Source organism: Papaver somniferum, chromosome 5 (assembly GCF_003573695.1).
Source record: "Papaver somniferum cultivar HN1 chromosome 5, ASM357369v1, whole genome shotgun sequence".
Classification (NCBI taxonomy): domain Eukaryota; kingdom Viridiplantae; phylum Streptophyta; class Magnoliopsida; order Ranunculales; family Papaveraceae; genus Papaver; species Papaver somniferum.
The window spans coordinates 108,180,662-108,199,227 of NC_039362.1; the positions used below are offsets into that span (position 1 = coordinate 108,180,662).

General features: G+C 36.0%; 1 protein-coding gene across 1 annotated transcript; it reads left to right on the forward strand.

The window, feature by feature from the left end:
- The first annotated feature begins 694 nt into the window (after window positions 1-694).
- LOC113279430 lies at window positions 695-5,105 on the forward strand. The gene is made up of 4 exons (XM_026528127.1): window positions 695-774; window positions 2,887-3,421; window positions 3,505-3,985; window positions 4,543-5,105. The coding sequence occupies exons 1-4, from the start codon at window positions 695-697 to the stop codon at window positions 5,103-5,105; spliced, it is 1,659 nt and encodes a 552-aa protein (XP_026383912.1).
- Window positions 5,106-18,566: the final 13,461 nt, after the last annotated feature.

Here is an 18,566-nt window from a genome sequence, read left to right on the forward strand (position 1 = left end):
CTGAAGTTGAGGAAAACAAACCTCAATCAAATGGAAATGTTTAGCCATATTAGATGAAGTAAAGAAGATGGAAGCTGAACTAGTTTCTTCTGGGGGATTTCACTGTGTGGATAGAAGAGAAAACAAAGTGGCATATTTGTTGGCAAAAGAAGGAAGAACTTCAACACAGCTGATTACTAGCTTCTCTGTTACACCTTCCTTTTTAATTCCATCTATTACTTTTGATTCTGTTAAAGCCTATGAGCAATGTAATATGAACTCAAGCTTTGTATCTATTTCGGAAGTAATTAATCACACAGATTCATTCATCGGATGGACAACTCTACCAGAGTTGATTCCAAATGAGTCTGAATTACAGATTAGTTTCTTCTATGTTCTATATATCTGGTTATTTTCAAAAAAGTGAGGAACATGTTGGGAATGCGTTCCTAGTAAGGGGAAAACGCATGGGAGAAACGCGTCCCTAGCAAGGGAGGAACCTTGTTATAAATTTAACAAATACAAAAGATATCGTGGATATATCAAAGAAGAAAAAAAGATCTATTTTTGTAAAGATATAGCAAGAAGATTTTCTAGATTTATTTCGTTCATTTTTTAGATATATTTCATCTAGGAACAGATAAAGAAATATATAATTAACTCTTTCTCCTCCTTCTAACCTTTATACCCAGTGCCTTCTATCTATCATATTACAATGAGTGATTCTGATTTACCTATAAACATAGATGACGAAGATGATAACCATGTTGATCCATCATCTACTCCTCTTTGGAAGTATTAACAAAAGTTGTTAATGATGGTAGTAAAGGATCAGGTGGTGGAGGACAAAAGAAGTAAACTTTATTATTAGGATTATTAGGATTTTTGGGATGTTTTCTATTACATTTATTATTTTATTATTAGAAAAAGTAAAAGTATCATTAATATATCTATGAAATTTAATTTATATATGATTTATATTTTACGTTCCCTTCCTTGTTCCTCATTTTTGAGAATTTTACGTATTTTCGTTTCGGTACTCGCTCTCGTTCCCGTCCTCGTTTCCGTTCCTGGTAACTAAGGTACCAACTAAAAAGAAAACCTATGGTTTGTTCACCTCTTCTTCTTTTTTTTTTCTTCGAGTTTTGATTATTCGGATTTTTTAATTTTTATTAAGGTTGATATATTCTATTTAGGCTTTTCTATTTGTTTTTTTTTTGTTTTGTTTTTTTTTCCTTCAGATTTGATTATTCGGATTTTTTATTTTTGTTAAGGTTGATATATTTTTTTTTGTTAATCCTGTTTAGTGGATATGTTGTCTTGATTTTGGTTTTTGTTTTCTTATCTTGCCAGCGACACCCTCCACAAGGGAACACAGTGGCATATTCCGTGTCATTGTCAACAATAAAAAAATGTGGGAATTATATAAATAACCTCCTTTTTGACGGGCTTCAAAATTACCCTTATGAAGCAATAAAAATACCCCTCTCCATTCAAATCCCATCAGGGGCCCATTAAAAATTCGGTAAGATTACTAAATTACCCTTTCTATATAATTAATGTTCATAAACCAAACTCCAGTTTACTCAACGGAAAGAAAGACGCGAGATATCGAGAGAGAGACAGAGTTGTTCGTCAGTTGGAGGAGAAAAAAAAATTCAAAAACTTTTCTGTGAATTCTACAGATTAAATCAACATAAACTCATCTTTTTCTTCTATTACTGAATCTATTTTCATCAACATCGTAATCAATAACAGAATCAATTGTTTCTTCATCAGACCTGAAATCGTTTCTTCATCAACAACAAAATTTTCTCAATATTAAACAAATTGGTAATGTTGATTCGTGATTGAAGATGAGTTGTGATTTATTTTATATTTGCATGTTCGATTTGTAGTATCTCAATCTGTTTTTTTGATTTCAGTTTTATTTGTATTTTTTGTTACAAAGATCGAAATTTTGGAAACTCCATTCTTTCTGTTTGATTCTACTGGATTGATTGGTTCATTTACATATTATTTGAATTCGAGATCGTTATTCATATCTTAAACAGGTATTCTTCAATCTCCAATCTCCGGTTTTTGATTTTTGAATTTCTGCTGTTTTGAGTTTTAGATCGGTTCATAATTCAATGTTATGTTTGAGTTTTAGCTTCAATGTGTTTTAGTTTTGAATTATTCTGGAGTATTTCATATTGTTGATGAGTTAGTAGTAGAATTATTTGGATAATACTGATTGTTTGAGTATACTTGTTGAGAATTATCAATTAGTTAACTGAGAATTAGTAGTAGAATTTCATAATGTTGATCTGTTTTGGTATAATTTTGTAGTTAGAAGTTAGTGTAATCAATTAGAAGTTACAAGTTAGTGTTTATATACTCAGTTTACATATCTAACGTTCGACGTTGAATATATCTTTCACGAGGGGGCGCAGCCCCCGAGTGATGTGCGACGTAATCTGAATTTGTATCTTATGTTAGGTTTAGGCTTTTTCTTATGCTTTGCGGTGAATTTTTTATGAAGGAGCATTTATGTTCATGTAGTATTTCATGTTGCTGGTTTACATTTGCACCGATCGCATACTAATGTGATTGGTAGTAACATATATGATGTTGTTTATGCTGTTTTTTTTGTATCAAAGTCCTTGTTGCTGACATAGAATTTTCATTGTTGATACTGAAAATTTGTACCATATTCAGATTATTTGTATCAACATTGGTTGTTGATTCAGGTTTGTTGGATCAACTTTCATTGTTGATGCAATAACTTGGACAATTTGCCGATTATGGTTGTTGATAACTGTTGTTTTATTGTATCAACATTGGTTGTTGACAGATTATGGTGTCAACATTGTTTTTATGTTTTATTAGATTTGTTGATCCAATTTGACTGTTTTATTATTGCAGGCCAAAGATGGTTGTTGCAGAGTTCACTTTATCCAATTTGACCATATCACATGTTGTTTCGGAGTCAACTACTGTCAGCGAGATGATTAGTGTGGTGAAACAATACTGGCCTTATGTCCCTGAAGACCTCGTAGTTTTTGGTTACACTGTAGATGGAAGATCACATGTGATCAATCACGATTTGGAGTTGAGGTTTTTCATTCACTACTGCATCTCCAAAGTGATCGATGTGGTGAAGTTTAACATCCAGTTTAAGATTGTTGTTGATTTTGTTCCATCTTCTTCTTCTTTTGCTCCTTCTTCGTCATCATCAAGTTGTGTTTCAAACAACGGTGTGGCTATTGTAGAAGATTTGACGGATGATTCATCTTTGGTCAAAAGGGTCCCCAAGAAGTCATATGCTTGGGCCAACATCTTAACCGGAGTAGGGCAGGTTTTTGAAAGTAAAATTGATTGTCGTGATACTGTTAAGAAGTATGAATATCATAGTGGTTACAAACTTGAAGTACGTAAGAGTGACAAGAAACGTTACACTGTGCGTTGTTTTAACAAGAAAATTCAAAGTTGTAGCTGGGGTTTCATACATCTCTCGTCGCCAATACTAAAGGTGTGTTTCAGTGCAAGACGTTTCACGGAGAGCATGCATGTGATTTAGCTTCTTCTGATCCAGCAAAAGTCAGGATGACAAAGTCTTTTTTGAAGGATATCTTAATAGATGAATTTCGAGCATCAAAGAAGAAGAAGACTGCAGATGATGTCCAAGATCTTCTCCATCAGGAATATGGTATTGATCTCACATATAATCAGGCATACCATGGTTTACAGTTCACTAAAGAGTCTCTTTGGGGTGATGACATCAAGTCCTATTCATACTTTGTTTGGTATAAAGACTCAATTGAACGTTATAATCCTGGAAGCATCGTCAACTTTGAGTATGATGGTGTAACGAAGCAGTTCCAGAGGTTTTTTGTTGCTTTCGAAGCTTCCATTACTGGTTTCAATAATTGTTGTCGTCTGATGCTATTTATTGATTGCACTTTTCTCACTGGGAAGTTTAAGGGAGGTCTTATGGTAACTTGCGGGAAAACTAGTAACCAAGGTATGTTTTTTAATATTTTCTCTTTTTTAAGTATTAAGTGTTTCAACTTTAGTTGTTGAATCACACGATATAGTCTTATATGTCCTTGGATTTCAATTCTATGGATCACATAACTTTGTTCATCCCATAATCATTGTTGTTTGATCCCATAATTATTGTTGTTGATCCATTATTTTCAAATGTTGATACCATAATTGTTGTTGTTGATCCCATAATTGCAGTTGTTGATCCTTTTTTTTTGTATCAACTTTTGTTGTTGTTCCATAATTACAGTTGTTTATCACATAACTTCTGTTCTTAATCCCATAATTCCCACTAATTCTTGTTGTTGATCCCATAACTTTTGTTGTTGATCCCATAATTGCAGTTGTTGATCACATAACTTCTGTGCTTAATCCCATAATTCTTGTTGTTGATCCCATAATTGTAGTTGTTGATCACATAACTGCTGTTGTTGATCCCATAAGTTTTGTTGTTCACCCAATAACTTGTTCATGGATTTCAGTTTTTGTGTGTTACTTTTTGAATCTTTGTTTGTTTTTTTTTGTATTTTCTAGAGATCTATCCAGTTGCTTTTGGTATTGTACCTTGCGAAAATTGTGAGAGTTGGGAATGGTTCTTAACCAACCTGAAGGGTATTATTAGGGAAGACCGTCCACTGACCATCATATCAGACCGTGGAGCTGTCCTTTTGAAGCATGTCCTTATTATCTTCCCAAAGGCTTACCATTCTTACTGTTTGTACCACATGAAAGGTAATATTCTGGTTCCAAAGGGTAAGAGAAGGCAAACTGCTGTGAAGTTGTTTGAAAAGTGTTACACTGCCTTAACAAAGGAGAAGTTTTTTGCTGCTTCCAAGAGTATGAGCAATCTCAAGCTTGATTCAGTGATTGATTGGATGGTAAAGATTCCATTCGATAACTGGGCAGCTCATGCTTTTCAAGGAGAAAGGTTTGGTGAGAACACATCGAATATTGCAGAGAGTTTTAATAGTGTTATCAAGCATGATAAGAGGCTCCCAGCACTAGAGCTTGTGAATTGTATTCGTGCTAAGGTAATGGAGCAGAACTACAAGAGGTTGGTGGAGTCTAGTAAGTGGAATTCCAGAATTACTCCCTGAATGCAAGCTAGACTCAACAAGAGGGTGACCGACTGCCGTTTCTACAAGTTTAGAATATCAAGTGATAAAGTCTTTGAAATAATTTCTCCTACTGGAAAGCACATGGTCGATTTGGATGCTAGGACTTGCACTTGCAATTGGTGGCAGAAGCATAGTTTCCCTTGCACCCATTCGATGAAAGCTATGTTGAAGATTGGGCTAGACGAACCTTAGAAGCCCCTCAGTCCGTATTATACTACTGAGTACTATAGAGGTTTGTATGCTCGTCCTATCTATCCTATTCCCTACCATGAAAGGCCGCCTAAAATTAATGAAAAAGGTTATGTCTTGCCTCCCAATGGTGGTCGAGCGTCAGCTGGAAAGCCAACTACTTCAAGGTACAGGGGTTCTTGAGATAAAGTTCGCAAGAAAAGGAAGTGTGGCCAGTGTGGGAGACGTACAGGGGTTCTCGAGATAAAGTTCGCAAGAAAAGGAAGTATGGCCAGTGTGGGAGACTTGCCTTCCACAACCGTCATAGATGTCGCAGAGCTCCTTTGGCTCCTCGTACACCAGTGTTTCGTAGGGAGTCTAATTCAAGGATGATCAACTTTTTGAGGAGGATGTTGTTCTGAAGTTTTACTGGTTGATTTACTATTTCTATGAACTTCCTTTTTACCTTTTTATGCTAGTTCTTGAATGATCAACATGGATGTTAGTTATTTTTACGCTTTCCCTATATTTTCTTGTTGGATTTCCTGTATTTGTAATGACATAAATTATGTTTTTATTTGTTTATGAATGTTATTCTTGTTAGTTTATGTCAGTTTGCAGGTTTACTGGTTTTTTTACAGGAAAAATTACTATATAAACTGTATCAACATATCAATGTTGATGCCATTACTGGATCAACTTCCATTTGTTGAGGCTTGTTGAAAAGAAAAAATTTGCATGGTTATAAGTTAACTACTTTAGCTGTGTATGCCTGCAAGCTTTACTATGTAAACAGTATCAACATGTTAATGTTGATCCAAGTCATTGCATCAACTTCCAATGTTGATCCCTCTTACTGCATCAACTTCCATTGTTGATGCTTACTGAAAAGAAAAATTTTGCATGGTTTTATCTGTATTTACAAGTTAACTCCATTAGCTGAGCATAACTGCAATCTTTACTACCAACATTCATTCACTTTATGTGAAACCAATTAGTTAGTTATAAATTATTTTTTTGACCCATTGATTTTTGGGATCAACTTCCATTGTTGATCCCACAAATGGATCAACTCCCATTGTTGATGCTCAATAAAAAGAAAAAAATTTCATGGTTTTATCTGTATTTACAAGTTAACTCCATTAGCTGAGCATACCTGCAATCTTTACTACCAACATTCATTCACTTTCATAACCAAACCATTCATTAACTTGATAATCACCTTCATAACTAATAGTGATATTAATTCATAACAAACTAGAACTAAAAATATCCTCTAAATTGTTTGAGAACATAAACAGACTTTCAGACATAGATTTACAGTAACTAAAAGATGTCTTTTCAAACTAACAGTTTAAATAAGTTATCAGACCTACACAGAGTAACTAAATTACTTACCAGCATATGTTAAACTACACCTAAGTGTGTTTGCACTAATCTAATGGTTCAACAGAATATTGTATGTTCAGTACCTCTTTGACTGAGTCTGTAATTTCTTGTACTTGGTTACCTTCTGATGGTTCAACAGAATCTTGAATGTTGAGTACCTCTTCGACTGAGTTTGTAAGTTCTTGAACTTGCTTACCTTCTTCCAAAGTTGGTTTCCATGAACCGAATTCACCTAACATCCTGGCAGCAATCTTCGCTCTCTTCCTGTTTATGTTCTCATGGTATTGGATCTTCTTACCATCTAGATCCCAGCATTCTCCACGCTTCACCAAGCACTTCATGAACAAGCAGACGTGCATTGCGCAGTCCAAACCCCGTTGCTGTGGTACCGTGTAATGGTCTAAAATTGTAGTTACTGGTCCACCTGTCTCAACATCTTTTATACCCATTTGGTTCAGGACTGGAGTCAATGTTTGGACCATGACATTGTACTGGTCGTTGTATTTTTTGTAGTGATAAATGGTGTTGAAGATCAACCACCTTCCACGTATCAATGTAAGAAGCACCCAATGGAAGGGTTTCTGATCCACGTCTTATAGACACATCGGTATCAACAATATTGCATCATTGTCATCCATTGGGTAATTGTTCCTCAACGTATCTGGAATCCCACATTTTTCCACTTTCATTGCATATTTGCTAGCAACTGCAGCCCTCATTATTTGTTGCATCATTTTCTTGGCATTTAGTTTTTTTTTGACAGATAACAACAATAATTCATTCATCATGTATACTTGAACCATCCCTAGTACACTAAATTGTTTCATCTCACCTAAATAAGGTTTGAACTACGATAATGTATAACTAAATAAGTTTATGTAACAAGTTATTCAAAAGACAGATTAAGAGTTTTCGTTACTTACATAACAATTTGTAGAAAGAATTAAGTGCTTCTTCCCATAGTATGCCGGCTTAGATGGATTTTGCATCTTTGATTGCAGCATGTTGGTGTAGTAGTCAACAATCTCACAGTTAATGTTCTGGTTATCCATTAGATATTGGATGTGCCTTCCATAGACGATCTCTTCTAGTACATTGTTGAAATAAAATGTACATGCTCTGGTACTGCATATGCAAAGATTATGTTAACTCCCTGACATAACATATTATTGTTGAAGCATTACATATTAGAAAATTCTAACTGCAACTTGGATTTTACAATCTTTTTTCGCAGATATTACATGGAATCAACTTTCACTGTTTATACCTATGAATAAACAGGCAATTTGTTACAGAGTTACATACCATTGTTTTGCTTGCTCAAAGAATGGACGAAGGACCTCTTGTTCCTCCTCAGTGCAGGATTTCCAGAGTTTGAGGTTTTCTGGCTTCTTCAGCGGTTTTGGCTCGGGTGGCGTCACATCAACGTAATCATCAGGGTCAATTATTTTTGTTTCTTCTTCAACACCTCCCCCTTTCTTCTTTCTGTTTCCTCCTCTTGTCCTCTTCTTCACTTCACCATCAGGTGTGTATTTATTTGGCGCATTCCTTGATGACCTTGTGTTATACCTCTTTGGTCTTCCTGTAGCATCAGACTAATTCCTTTGGCTTTGCGTCGCTTCAGAATCATCATCGTCTTGGGTGGTGTCTTCCTCTTCAGTTGGTCCATCAATTTCATCTAATTTGAATAGAACCTTAATCCCTTCCAACACATTATCATCTGGAGTTTGGGAATCACCCTCTTGTGTTTTCTGTGTAGGAGTATATTCTGTTTGTTGAGTCGGAGCATCTTCCATATTTTCTGGTGGAGTAGCAGTAAATATTCCGGCAGTGATCGCACCGAAGCTTGGGGTAGTACCTGCAGGGAAATAATCCGATTACATTAAACAATATTAACATATCATTGTTTACTCATTTTTTTTGGTATCAACAATTGTTGTTGGTCCTTCTATTGGATCAACTTACATTGTTTACCCCACATTATTGTATCAACTTCTATTGTTGACACTTACAAAAAATAAAAAAGTATGCATGGTTTTATCTGTATGTAAAAAGTTAATTCCATTATCTGTAAATGCTAACACTCATTCATTATTTTGTTGATCCATTGCTTTCATGGATCAACTTTCATTGTTGACACTTAAACAAATCAGTAGATTATCCAAATCAATAGATTATCCAAATAAATAAAAAAATAAAAATGTATATAAACAACTTAAACAAATTAATTCATAACAAATCAATAGATTATCCAAAGGCTGGTATAACTTAAACATACTTGCATACAATTCTTAGAGTAACTAATATGTCTTTCAAATTTATTACTTCTTCAACTGAGTTAAAATAGTACCTGTATGGACATAATCCGATGTTTCTGGACGTATAATGGTAATTGGAGGAGTTGAATAAACAACTACATCTCCCACGATCTCCGCTTCTTGCATGTTTGTACTCCTTTCTCCTTCTTTTACTTCATTCAACTCTTCTATCTATTGAGCTGAGTTACCAATCTCTACAACCACAGTACTGATCTGAAGATCTTTCTTCTCTTCTAACTGTTGATCTGAGTTACCAATCTCTGTTATCACATTAGCTATTTGAAGATCTGCTTCTTCTTGTCTTCTTTTTTCTTCTCTTCCTTCATGGAAGCCCTATGCCAGTTTGTCTTCAAAGCATCCGACACCGAAGGTTGTACCTTGAAATTTAGTCCACTCTGATAACCCTTCTTAAAGCTTTTCTCCAAATCAGTTTCACCTGCATCTAAAAGTGACAGTGCTAGTTGATTTGATTCTTGTTCTTCTTCTATATTCAAGTCAAACTGGTTCTGATTTTCAGATGGTTCTCCATTTCTAACAGCTTCCAACTCAGCTTCATTTACCTTTTCAGATGGTTCTTCACCTTTATTCTCCACTTGAGTTAATTCAGTCTCAAGCATAGCATTGGCTGCTCTTCTGTACTCCTCTTGAGTACTCTCTGATCTTGCTCTCTTGAGATGATTCTCCTTTTCATTTCATAGCTTCACTTCACTAGAAATATCATCAAGTTTCTCTTCTTCCCCAGGCTGCAACTGAATCATGTGCTTGTTACTGTCAATGATTTTCTTCATGAATATTATGTTGCTCATCAATGACTTTATTTGGACCTTCTTATGATAAGTTATTTCCTACTTTTCTAACTCAAGAAACATGTTTTGTTCTTCAAGATTCTCATTCCTCTGCCTCTCTTCTTCCAACTCTCTTGCTGGTGCCGACAGATCAATCAAATACATCTCTTCATCTGTCACCGGATCGACAAAATCTTCATGAACCTGCAAATCGACATAAAAATATAGTTAGCAAAATATATTTTTTTCTCACTTTTTACTCATAATATATCTTTCACGAGGGGGCGTAGCCCCCGAGTGATTTGCGACGTATATGAAATTGCAGCAATATATAACTGGAGTACATTTCAGATATGATGTCAACTTCCTTTGTTGACACAAACAGAATGTGGCACATTTAGGTTACTGTGTAAACATTGGTTGTTGACTCCATGCAATTGTATCAACTTCTATTGTTGAAACACAAAATCTATTGTTGATTCCATTCATTGGTATTAACTTCCATTGTTGACACAAACAAAATGTGGTACATTTAAGTTACTGTGTAAACATTGGTTGTTGACTCCATACAATTGTATCACCTTCTATTTTTGATACACAAAATCTGTAATACATTTTCAGATGGGAACTCAGTATTCATTTATAATCACACATAAAATCACACTTGTTTTCCTAATCCTAATCTGAACCAGCTCTAATTTAAATACATAGATACAATAAATGTGCATAATCATTCGCTTTGTATAGTAGATTTCAGTTATTTTCTAATCAGTATACACACAAATGTATCAACTTCAATTTGTTGATACACAAACTTTGTTTGTTGACTCCCTAAACTGGTATCAACTTCCTTTTGTTGACATGATAAAAACTGAAATCTATTTGAAATATAAATTGAGTAAATGAATATTTTACCTTACGAGTGAACCAAGTCATGTCTATTCCGTTGTCAACTTTAGCTCCAAATTCTTTTACCAGTTATTTGCAGATTGCATGTTGGCTCCATCTCAGGAATCTTGGAGTTGCGCTTTCAAAATTTGACCTCTTTGCGATGAATTTTTGTGTATGTTCGCAGAACCAATACTGCATACAGAAAATTAATGAGGTTAGTTTGACATACAATATGCATTTTACTATGTTCAAAAATAAACATTATATTAAATGAACTTCTTTTTTTACCGGCAGTAGAGTTGTGCATCCAGGAACACTTCCATTCTTTCCTTTCTGCTTTCCAATGTATTTAAGAAGATACTTTACTATGTGATCTGGCCATGATACTTTGTCCATGTTTAAAATATGAGGAAGTCATTGCTTTGCCAATCCTGTTGCACCAGCATCTGTGAAGAAAACAATTGTGCACAGCCACATAGCAAAAAGTCTCACAAAATGTTGTGGGTCAGACTCATTTTTTTAGCTGCATTTTTTAGTTTGCGCTCAATTTCAGCCTTCGTTATTTTATCACTGATATCTTCACCCTCCCCTGGTCTGAACTTGTCCTTTCACCATGTAGTGACTACAGGATCATTCTTTTTATTCAGCAACTTCTTCAACTCTTCACTCTCGATGACCCTTCTTATCTTAAACATGATTGCAAAATCTCTTGGTTCTAGTGAGCACTCACAAGCAGTTTTATTTTTTCCAAACTTGAACTTGTTTGTTTCCTTATCGAATGCTCTAATAAGTAGTTGTATTGGAAGGGCGATTTTTGTTAACCATTTATCAGTCGTTATATCGATCATGTCCGCTGTGTAGAATGGGCTGATGAAGTCCCAGAACGGACATTCCTTTAGTGCTTTCCCATTGATTGTCTTCTTCCCATTATTAGAATCTCCTTCTTCAAACAGTTTGTATAGAAATTTACACATACCAACCAGCGACATCATACATGATTTGAACTTGGTTTCGTTCTTCCTTGTTCGACTTGCATACATGTAACTCATTCATTTATTTTTATATTTAAAATAGAATGAACTTAACTATATTGCAGCATACAACTCAAATAAAAAATAATGTATAATTCATTTAGTTTTACCTTTTCGTTCTTCCTCCGCTTCGCCATCTGCGGCTACTTTTTCTTCTTCTGATTCTGACTCTGATTCTACTTCTTCATCCTCTGAATCTCCTTTGTCTTCTTCTTCAACTACCACCTTTTTCTTCCCTTTACGTACTGCTTCTTGTTCATTTTTCTTCTTCTTCTTTGCCGCTGCTTCATGTTCTTGTTCATTCTTCTTCTTGGTTTCCCTCTTTCTTTTTGTTGCTCTAACTTTTTGACTCTCTTGTTGCGATTCGTCTTCTTCTAAATCTACTTCTGGTTCTTCATTTCTGCTCTTTTTTCTTTTTTCAACATGTTGTTGTTCTTCAAGCAATAACTTCTTGTTAACCCTCTTCCTTTTGGGGGATACATTTTCATCAACCGGTTGTGAATCATCTGCTTCTATAATCTTCGGATTTATCCTTAGTGATCTTCTCATTCCTTTCACCTATTTCAAACAACATTAATCTAGTCAGCCATCTTATTCATTCAATAATCGCAAAAATAACAGTTAAACAGTTAGTAAAAAGGTATCAACATATGTTGTTGATCCTATCTAATGGGATCAACTCCTGTTGTTGACAACAATTTACTTGTATAACTCTTGTTATTGATACCATCAAATGGTATCAACTCCTATTATTGATTCCATTTAATGAGATCAACTACTGTTGTTGATCTCATTGTACCTGTACTATTATAGTTGGCATCACAAAATTTATGGCATCAACACCTGTTGTTGAACCATGTTACTGGTACAATATGCCATCAACTACTGTTGTTGACACCAACAACAACAACTATATCGCAGTTTGTGCATCAGATATTATATGACATTATTTTTTAAGTTATTAGTTGAGGTTCATTCATTCGTTTAGAATCACTAACAACAATTACCATAACTTGTTCACATATAGACTTAGATACTAGTTTCATATAATACTGTAAAAAAACTCCCGAGAAATAATTGTAGAATCAACAAAGCATTTTATGGATCAACTCCAATTGTTGACCCCATCTATAAGCATCAACATCATCTGAAACTGGTTTTTTCCCCACATTTTTTGTCATCAACATGTAAAGAACTTACACAACACACAGAACAAAGCATATTATGGTATCAACTCCAATTGTTGATCCCAACTATTAACATCAACATCAACTGAAACTTTTTTTTTACACAATTTTGACATCAATATACACATACAGAAAACAAACACATACAGAGAACAACAAAGTGTGTGAAAATCAAAATTAACTGCAGAAATTACTTCTTACCTCTTTCATCTGAAACTGCTACTTCTGAAACCAAAATCAACTCCAACTAACCTAAAATCAAAATCAATCAATTAGATACAAAACTAAGTAGATACCAAGTCAAATCAAACACATTAGAAGCAGTAATTGATCATAAATCGTACGTGCACCAACTTTTTTTCTTCAGAGAAATAAATCTGGTTTTGTAAACCGTAAGAAATCAACTTCAAAATGTTAAAAAAACATCATCGGAAGCAAAATCTTCATCAATAGCAGTAAGTAGAAGATGAGAATCGTGTTTACCTCTTTCAATTTTGTCTTTGAATCTTCAAAATCAGTAAAACCTAATTTTCTATCATTTCTTCTCTGATTTTTGGATTTTTTGAAACTGAAAATGATTATAACCAAATCGGTTACTGAGATATATGTAGGTTGACGGTTTCTTTTTCAGTTACAGAACGACGGTTTCGATTTTGATTTTTGATTCAAAACTTTCTTCTTCTGCAGTTACAGAACAACGAGAGAGAAGAGATGAAGAATGAGAGAGAGAGAGATCGTGGGATGAATAGTAACGGCTACTGGAGTAAATGACTCCACAGCGTTATACTCGTGATATTTATTTAGGGGCATTATAGTAATCTACTTGTCCGTGTTTTTTAGGGGAGGGTATTATTATTATGGGGGAGGATATTTGTGTTGGGCCTTTATAATAGGGGCATTTAATTAATGCACCCTAGAAAAATTGAGTCATGATCCATTAGGTTTTGTAGTGTATTTAGCGAAGAAAGGTAAGAAAGAAGTGAGTGGGGAGTCCATAAGGTCAACAACATATCTTATGCTTTATAAGGGAGACAGAACCATTTCTACATAGGGGGCGTACTTTGTCTTGGATGTAAGAAAAACTCCAGATAAAAAGGTTGGCATAAGTGAAGGAATACATGGTCATGACAATGGAGCTCTCCCCTCTCTCATCTCTCCTTTCCACCTGATTTCTTACCTCTTCCCTCTATCGGCTAGTTCTGGCCGTTTCTTCTCTGTCTTTCTCTCCCAACGTCTCTCACAACGGCTACTTTTGGCCGCCGACAATCTGATTCTCACCGGTTAACTCATCCATTATCTGATTTATGATTTCTACTTTCAATTTCAATACCCAATCATGAATACTACTCACAGGAATCACGACTGCACCTGCAATTACATTACTCAAATCACAGGAATCACTCAAAACACACAAATTTCAAGACTCTCTCATCTCACTCAAATCACAAAATTCACCCATGTAACAGAAATCACATTCTCAGGAAGTAATACTCAAATCCATAACATCTTACCTGGATTAACATGTTCTGCGAATGGAAACATCAACACAATCTTCCATTCAATTAAAAAATTCCCCTCCTCTGAGATTCTCTTTCTATCTGAGTTTTGTTCTCATCCTAAACTTTCTCCCTGTAATGTTGTTGATTTGAATAAGTTCTTCTACATTCTAAGCTACCACAAAATATCAAATAAAAACCTCAAACTAAGCATCTTAAGCAAAAGTGCAGACTCAATTCTAGACTATTTCTCTCAATTTCAACTGATAAGGTACCCAACTTTCTTTGTTGCTTTGAACATCTGCTGGAAACCTGCTAGCTTGAATTCTGATATGTTTCTTGTCTCTAATTTAGCTGCTTTGCCTGAAGGTAAGACTTTAACCCTAATCTCCTTTAGGCCTATAAGCATGTATCTCTTCTACCCTAGTCATCTGATTTCCATTTCGCTCATTTTCTTGTACTTACTTTCCTCAAGGTTTGCTATTCCTGCTATTACTTCTAGCCATGATTATAATTTGAACCTTGTTATCTACCAGGCATTGTCATTATGGGGAAACTACTCAGACTGTTACAATTATACTCATATAGATTATTTGAAGTGCACTTTGATCTCAAGCATTAAAAGTATTAACATGCATTTTGAATTAACCACAATTACACATATTCAAAGACCCATTCTTTCTTTGGTTCCCAATCTTGAAGCTTGGTCTCAAACAAAAAATGAAAATTACTGTCTATTTGTTACTACTAATTACACTATGTGCAGCACTTTGGAAACTACCTGGCTAGACTCCTCCTCCAGTTGCACTAGCAGCATCCCTTATAGATCGAGCTATTACATTTCTGTACACCTGTGCTATAACCATTGCATCAGCTCCTGGTGGCAATGTATCTTCAACTGGCATTTCAGGGAGTTGAGGTTCTTCTCCTCGCATTGCACTGGCTTTTGCAGACCTGTATATCTGTCCCCTAACCCTGGAATCAACACCAGGGATCAAAGGCTCGTCTCTAGGAACTTCAAGTGGATATGTAACTTCGCCAATTCCAGTCTGGGAGATTTCGACCACATCCTGAGCCATCTGCCTAAGAGTGGGTGCAAGCATAAACAAATTTGGGAAAAATATCTTTCTAGGAGTAGGAGGACGAGTAGCATTAACTCGAATTTTCTCATTGGTTTTGTCAGGGAGTGGGGCTGCGAAGAATCCCTGCTGAGTTCCACCACATACGATTCTCTCATCATCCACCAGTACACTCCCCTCCCTTACCACTCGTCGGCCCTGTGTGGGATGAACAGCAAACAGAACCCACCCATCCTTTACACCCACAAGCTCCCCATTCTCAATTCGGCCTTGATCAAGTCTCTGTGGTGGTCTCCCAACTCTGGTGGATGCATGCACAACCATTCCCTCAGCACATCCTCTTCTACCTCCAGTGCTTGCTCTTTCAACCCCAAAACCTGCTCTTTCATGCATTGCACCAGAAAGAGAGTGCAATTGATTCTCATTATACCCAGAAAAACCTTCACATACAATTGCAGTAGCAACCTACAAATTTCAATTATCAAATCTCCAATCATCCCCAAATTGATGACATACTTTAAATATCAAACCATACTCAACACCAATTTGAAGTACAGAAAAACTAACCTGTTCTATGGATTCTCCGACTCGGGCTTTCTTCTGTGGTTCACCTTGTATACGCTCTTGGGAATTCTGACCTTTTTCCATAACTTGAACTCTCAAAGAAAACTCTCTTACAGAAATCTCTTTAGACAGGGGGAATTTTCAGTAACAACTTTATCTTCTCCAAGGAGAATGACTGAGAAACTGAAAAGTTTTACTCTCTCAGCGGTTTTATTCGGGCAAAGAAGAGTAACAGTTGCACAATCTCAACCGTCAAAATCTTCTGGGGGCAATCAGACTCACAGCATTAAAGATTGGTCTTGCAACTTGATGTGTATATTCAAGCCTACAGGCATCATTATTTGGCCTAGTACAAGCAATGAGACACCATTGGCTCATGAGAAGCGACAATCAACACTTGGAAAGAAGATCCTTCTCCACGCTGCATCGGGTCAACCCACGAATGAACGAATATGGAGCATACCCACCAAAACCGACTCGGATACACCTCCCAGTCTGTCAGGGATGACTCATTTTCTCAATCTGACTCAGATAACTTTTACCACCCAGATGCAAACACAGTCAGACCCCAAAAGGCCAACTAAGGTCTGGTGGATTTCAATCTTTCTCCTTATAGGATCCCATAAAATACAAAGGGCCTACCGGGGAGCTGAAACCATATCAACAGCCCAAGGTCAGGTCTTTCTGGTTTGGATTGCTAGGATCAGGTCCTGGCTAACTGTACCTCTAAAACTGCTGGCAAGAGTCAACAACTCTTTCTCTATCCGCCACAACTGCAAGTACAAGGACCACTTCAAAATCAACACATTCCTAAATGACAAAAACCAGAATCAACTCGTGCCAAAACTTCAAATTAAAGTTAGACACATCACTTTCAGCTTCTCTGAAGATTATGCACATAACATCTACCACCCCCAATGGGAAGGACAAGGTAAAACTCTCAACACTTTAGATACCAATATAAAATTTTCTGTGTGCAGGTGCTTGAGCCAGATCCCATTAGTCATCTACATCAACAACAACTATCACAAGTATAAAAACAATGAGATGCTCTCATCCTTTGATCAGCACCTACCAAAACCATATTGGCCTAGCTTGAGGACAACCCACAACTACTTACAAAAATCTTGCATTACTGACACGGTCAAGAATTTTTTTCAAATTAAAGTTTGGTTTGATTCCCCTCAACATCGTTACTGGTCTTATCCCACCACAATACACATTGGTCAATACACTTACTGGTTGCTTTCTGTCTACCACCCCCTCTTCCATCCAAAAATGGCTTCTTCATCAAAATCTCCCAACCCATCCATTGAAAACCTTGTTGCTCAGATGTCAAAATGCCTGAAGCAGACTTATATCCCAAGGTTTTCTTAAACCCTGAAAACATCAGAACCAAGCAAGCCTTAGACTGGAAATGGTGTTTTTTTTTTTGGAAAACTCTGCAGCAACATATGTTTTGAAACATCAAGAGTCAGCAATTTTATCAACAATAACTGGGAATTCAATGGCAGAGTTGAATTGGATATATGGAACAGGAGAAGGAACTACTTTATTCTCAGACTCACCCATGAAGAAGATTATTCTACTCTCAGGAATGGAGGAACTAGAGGAGTATTTGATAAACTTATGGTACTAGTTCGTGTACCCTTGGGAGGTCCAGACTTAATTCATGAAGAACAATTCTCTAAGGTTATGATTTGACTTCTCATCAAAAGAATCCCAACTCATATCATACCAAATATCAATTCTGCAACCTGTTGGAGAATATCCAACAACCAAGAAACCTTATGAAAGGGACAGTTTTGAGAAAAACTTAGAAGTCAAGCTCACCATTGATGTTAATAAGCCATTAAAGTTTGGTATTGAAGCCTTTGAAACCCCAACCATCTCTCACTGGCTTGAATTTTCCTATGCTCTCAATGGTATCAAATTCTATAAAGTTTGTAGAATTCTAGATCACGCATTCCCACCTTGCCCCATCCCACCTACACCCTCAAAATCCCACTATTCTAACTACAAAAACTTGCCAACTCCTCAACCTCTACCACCACCCCAAACTGTTTATCAAAAATCTGTCCAAGAAGGTAGAAATGTCATTCACATAGGTTACGCTGATGCTGATGCAGCCCAAGTCTTTGAAATGAAAATGAGAAATGAAAGACAGAAGGAACTTGAAAAGACAATAGCAAAAATTGCTCTTTCATCCTCTCAACACCTCACTTTTGGAGCTTCTACCAGAGATGATCCCAACTTCCCACACCCAGATGTAATTGCTAACCAAATAAGGAATAGGAAACTTGAGCTATCTAAGAAAATCTCCACCAACTACAAGAACCATCAATCTAAGTTAAAGATCAAGGAAGCAGCTAGAACCAAACACCCTAACCCAACAAACACCAATTTTAATCAAACTCAAGACACTACTGGTATCTTCCCAACTATCCCCACCCAAATTTTACCAACCCTTTCTCAAATCAAAGAAAGGATGGATGCTGAATCTGAACAATTCAAAAACAAGGCCTGGAAGGA

Excerpts from the sequence above, each read along its gene's own strand:
- LOC113279430 (XM_026528127.1), top strand. The coding sequence starts at position 695 with ATGAGTGATTCTGATTTACCTATAAACATAGATGACGAAGATGATAAC. Across the intron at positions 775-2,886 it reads TCATCTACTCCTCTTTGGAA|GCCAAAGATGGTTGTTGCAG; the intron begins GTATTAACAAAA and ends TTATTATTGCAG. Across the intron at positions 3,986-4,542 it reads CGGGAAAACTAGTAACCAAG|AGATCTATCCAGTTGCTTTT; the intron begins GTATGTTTTTTA and ends TGTATTTTCTAG.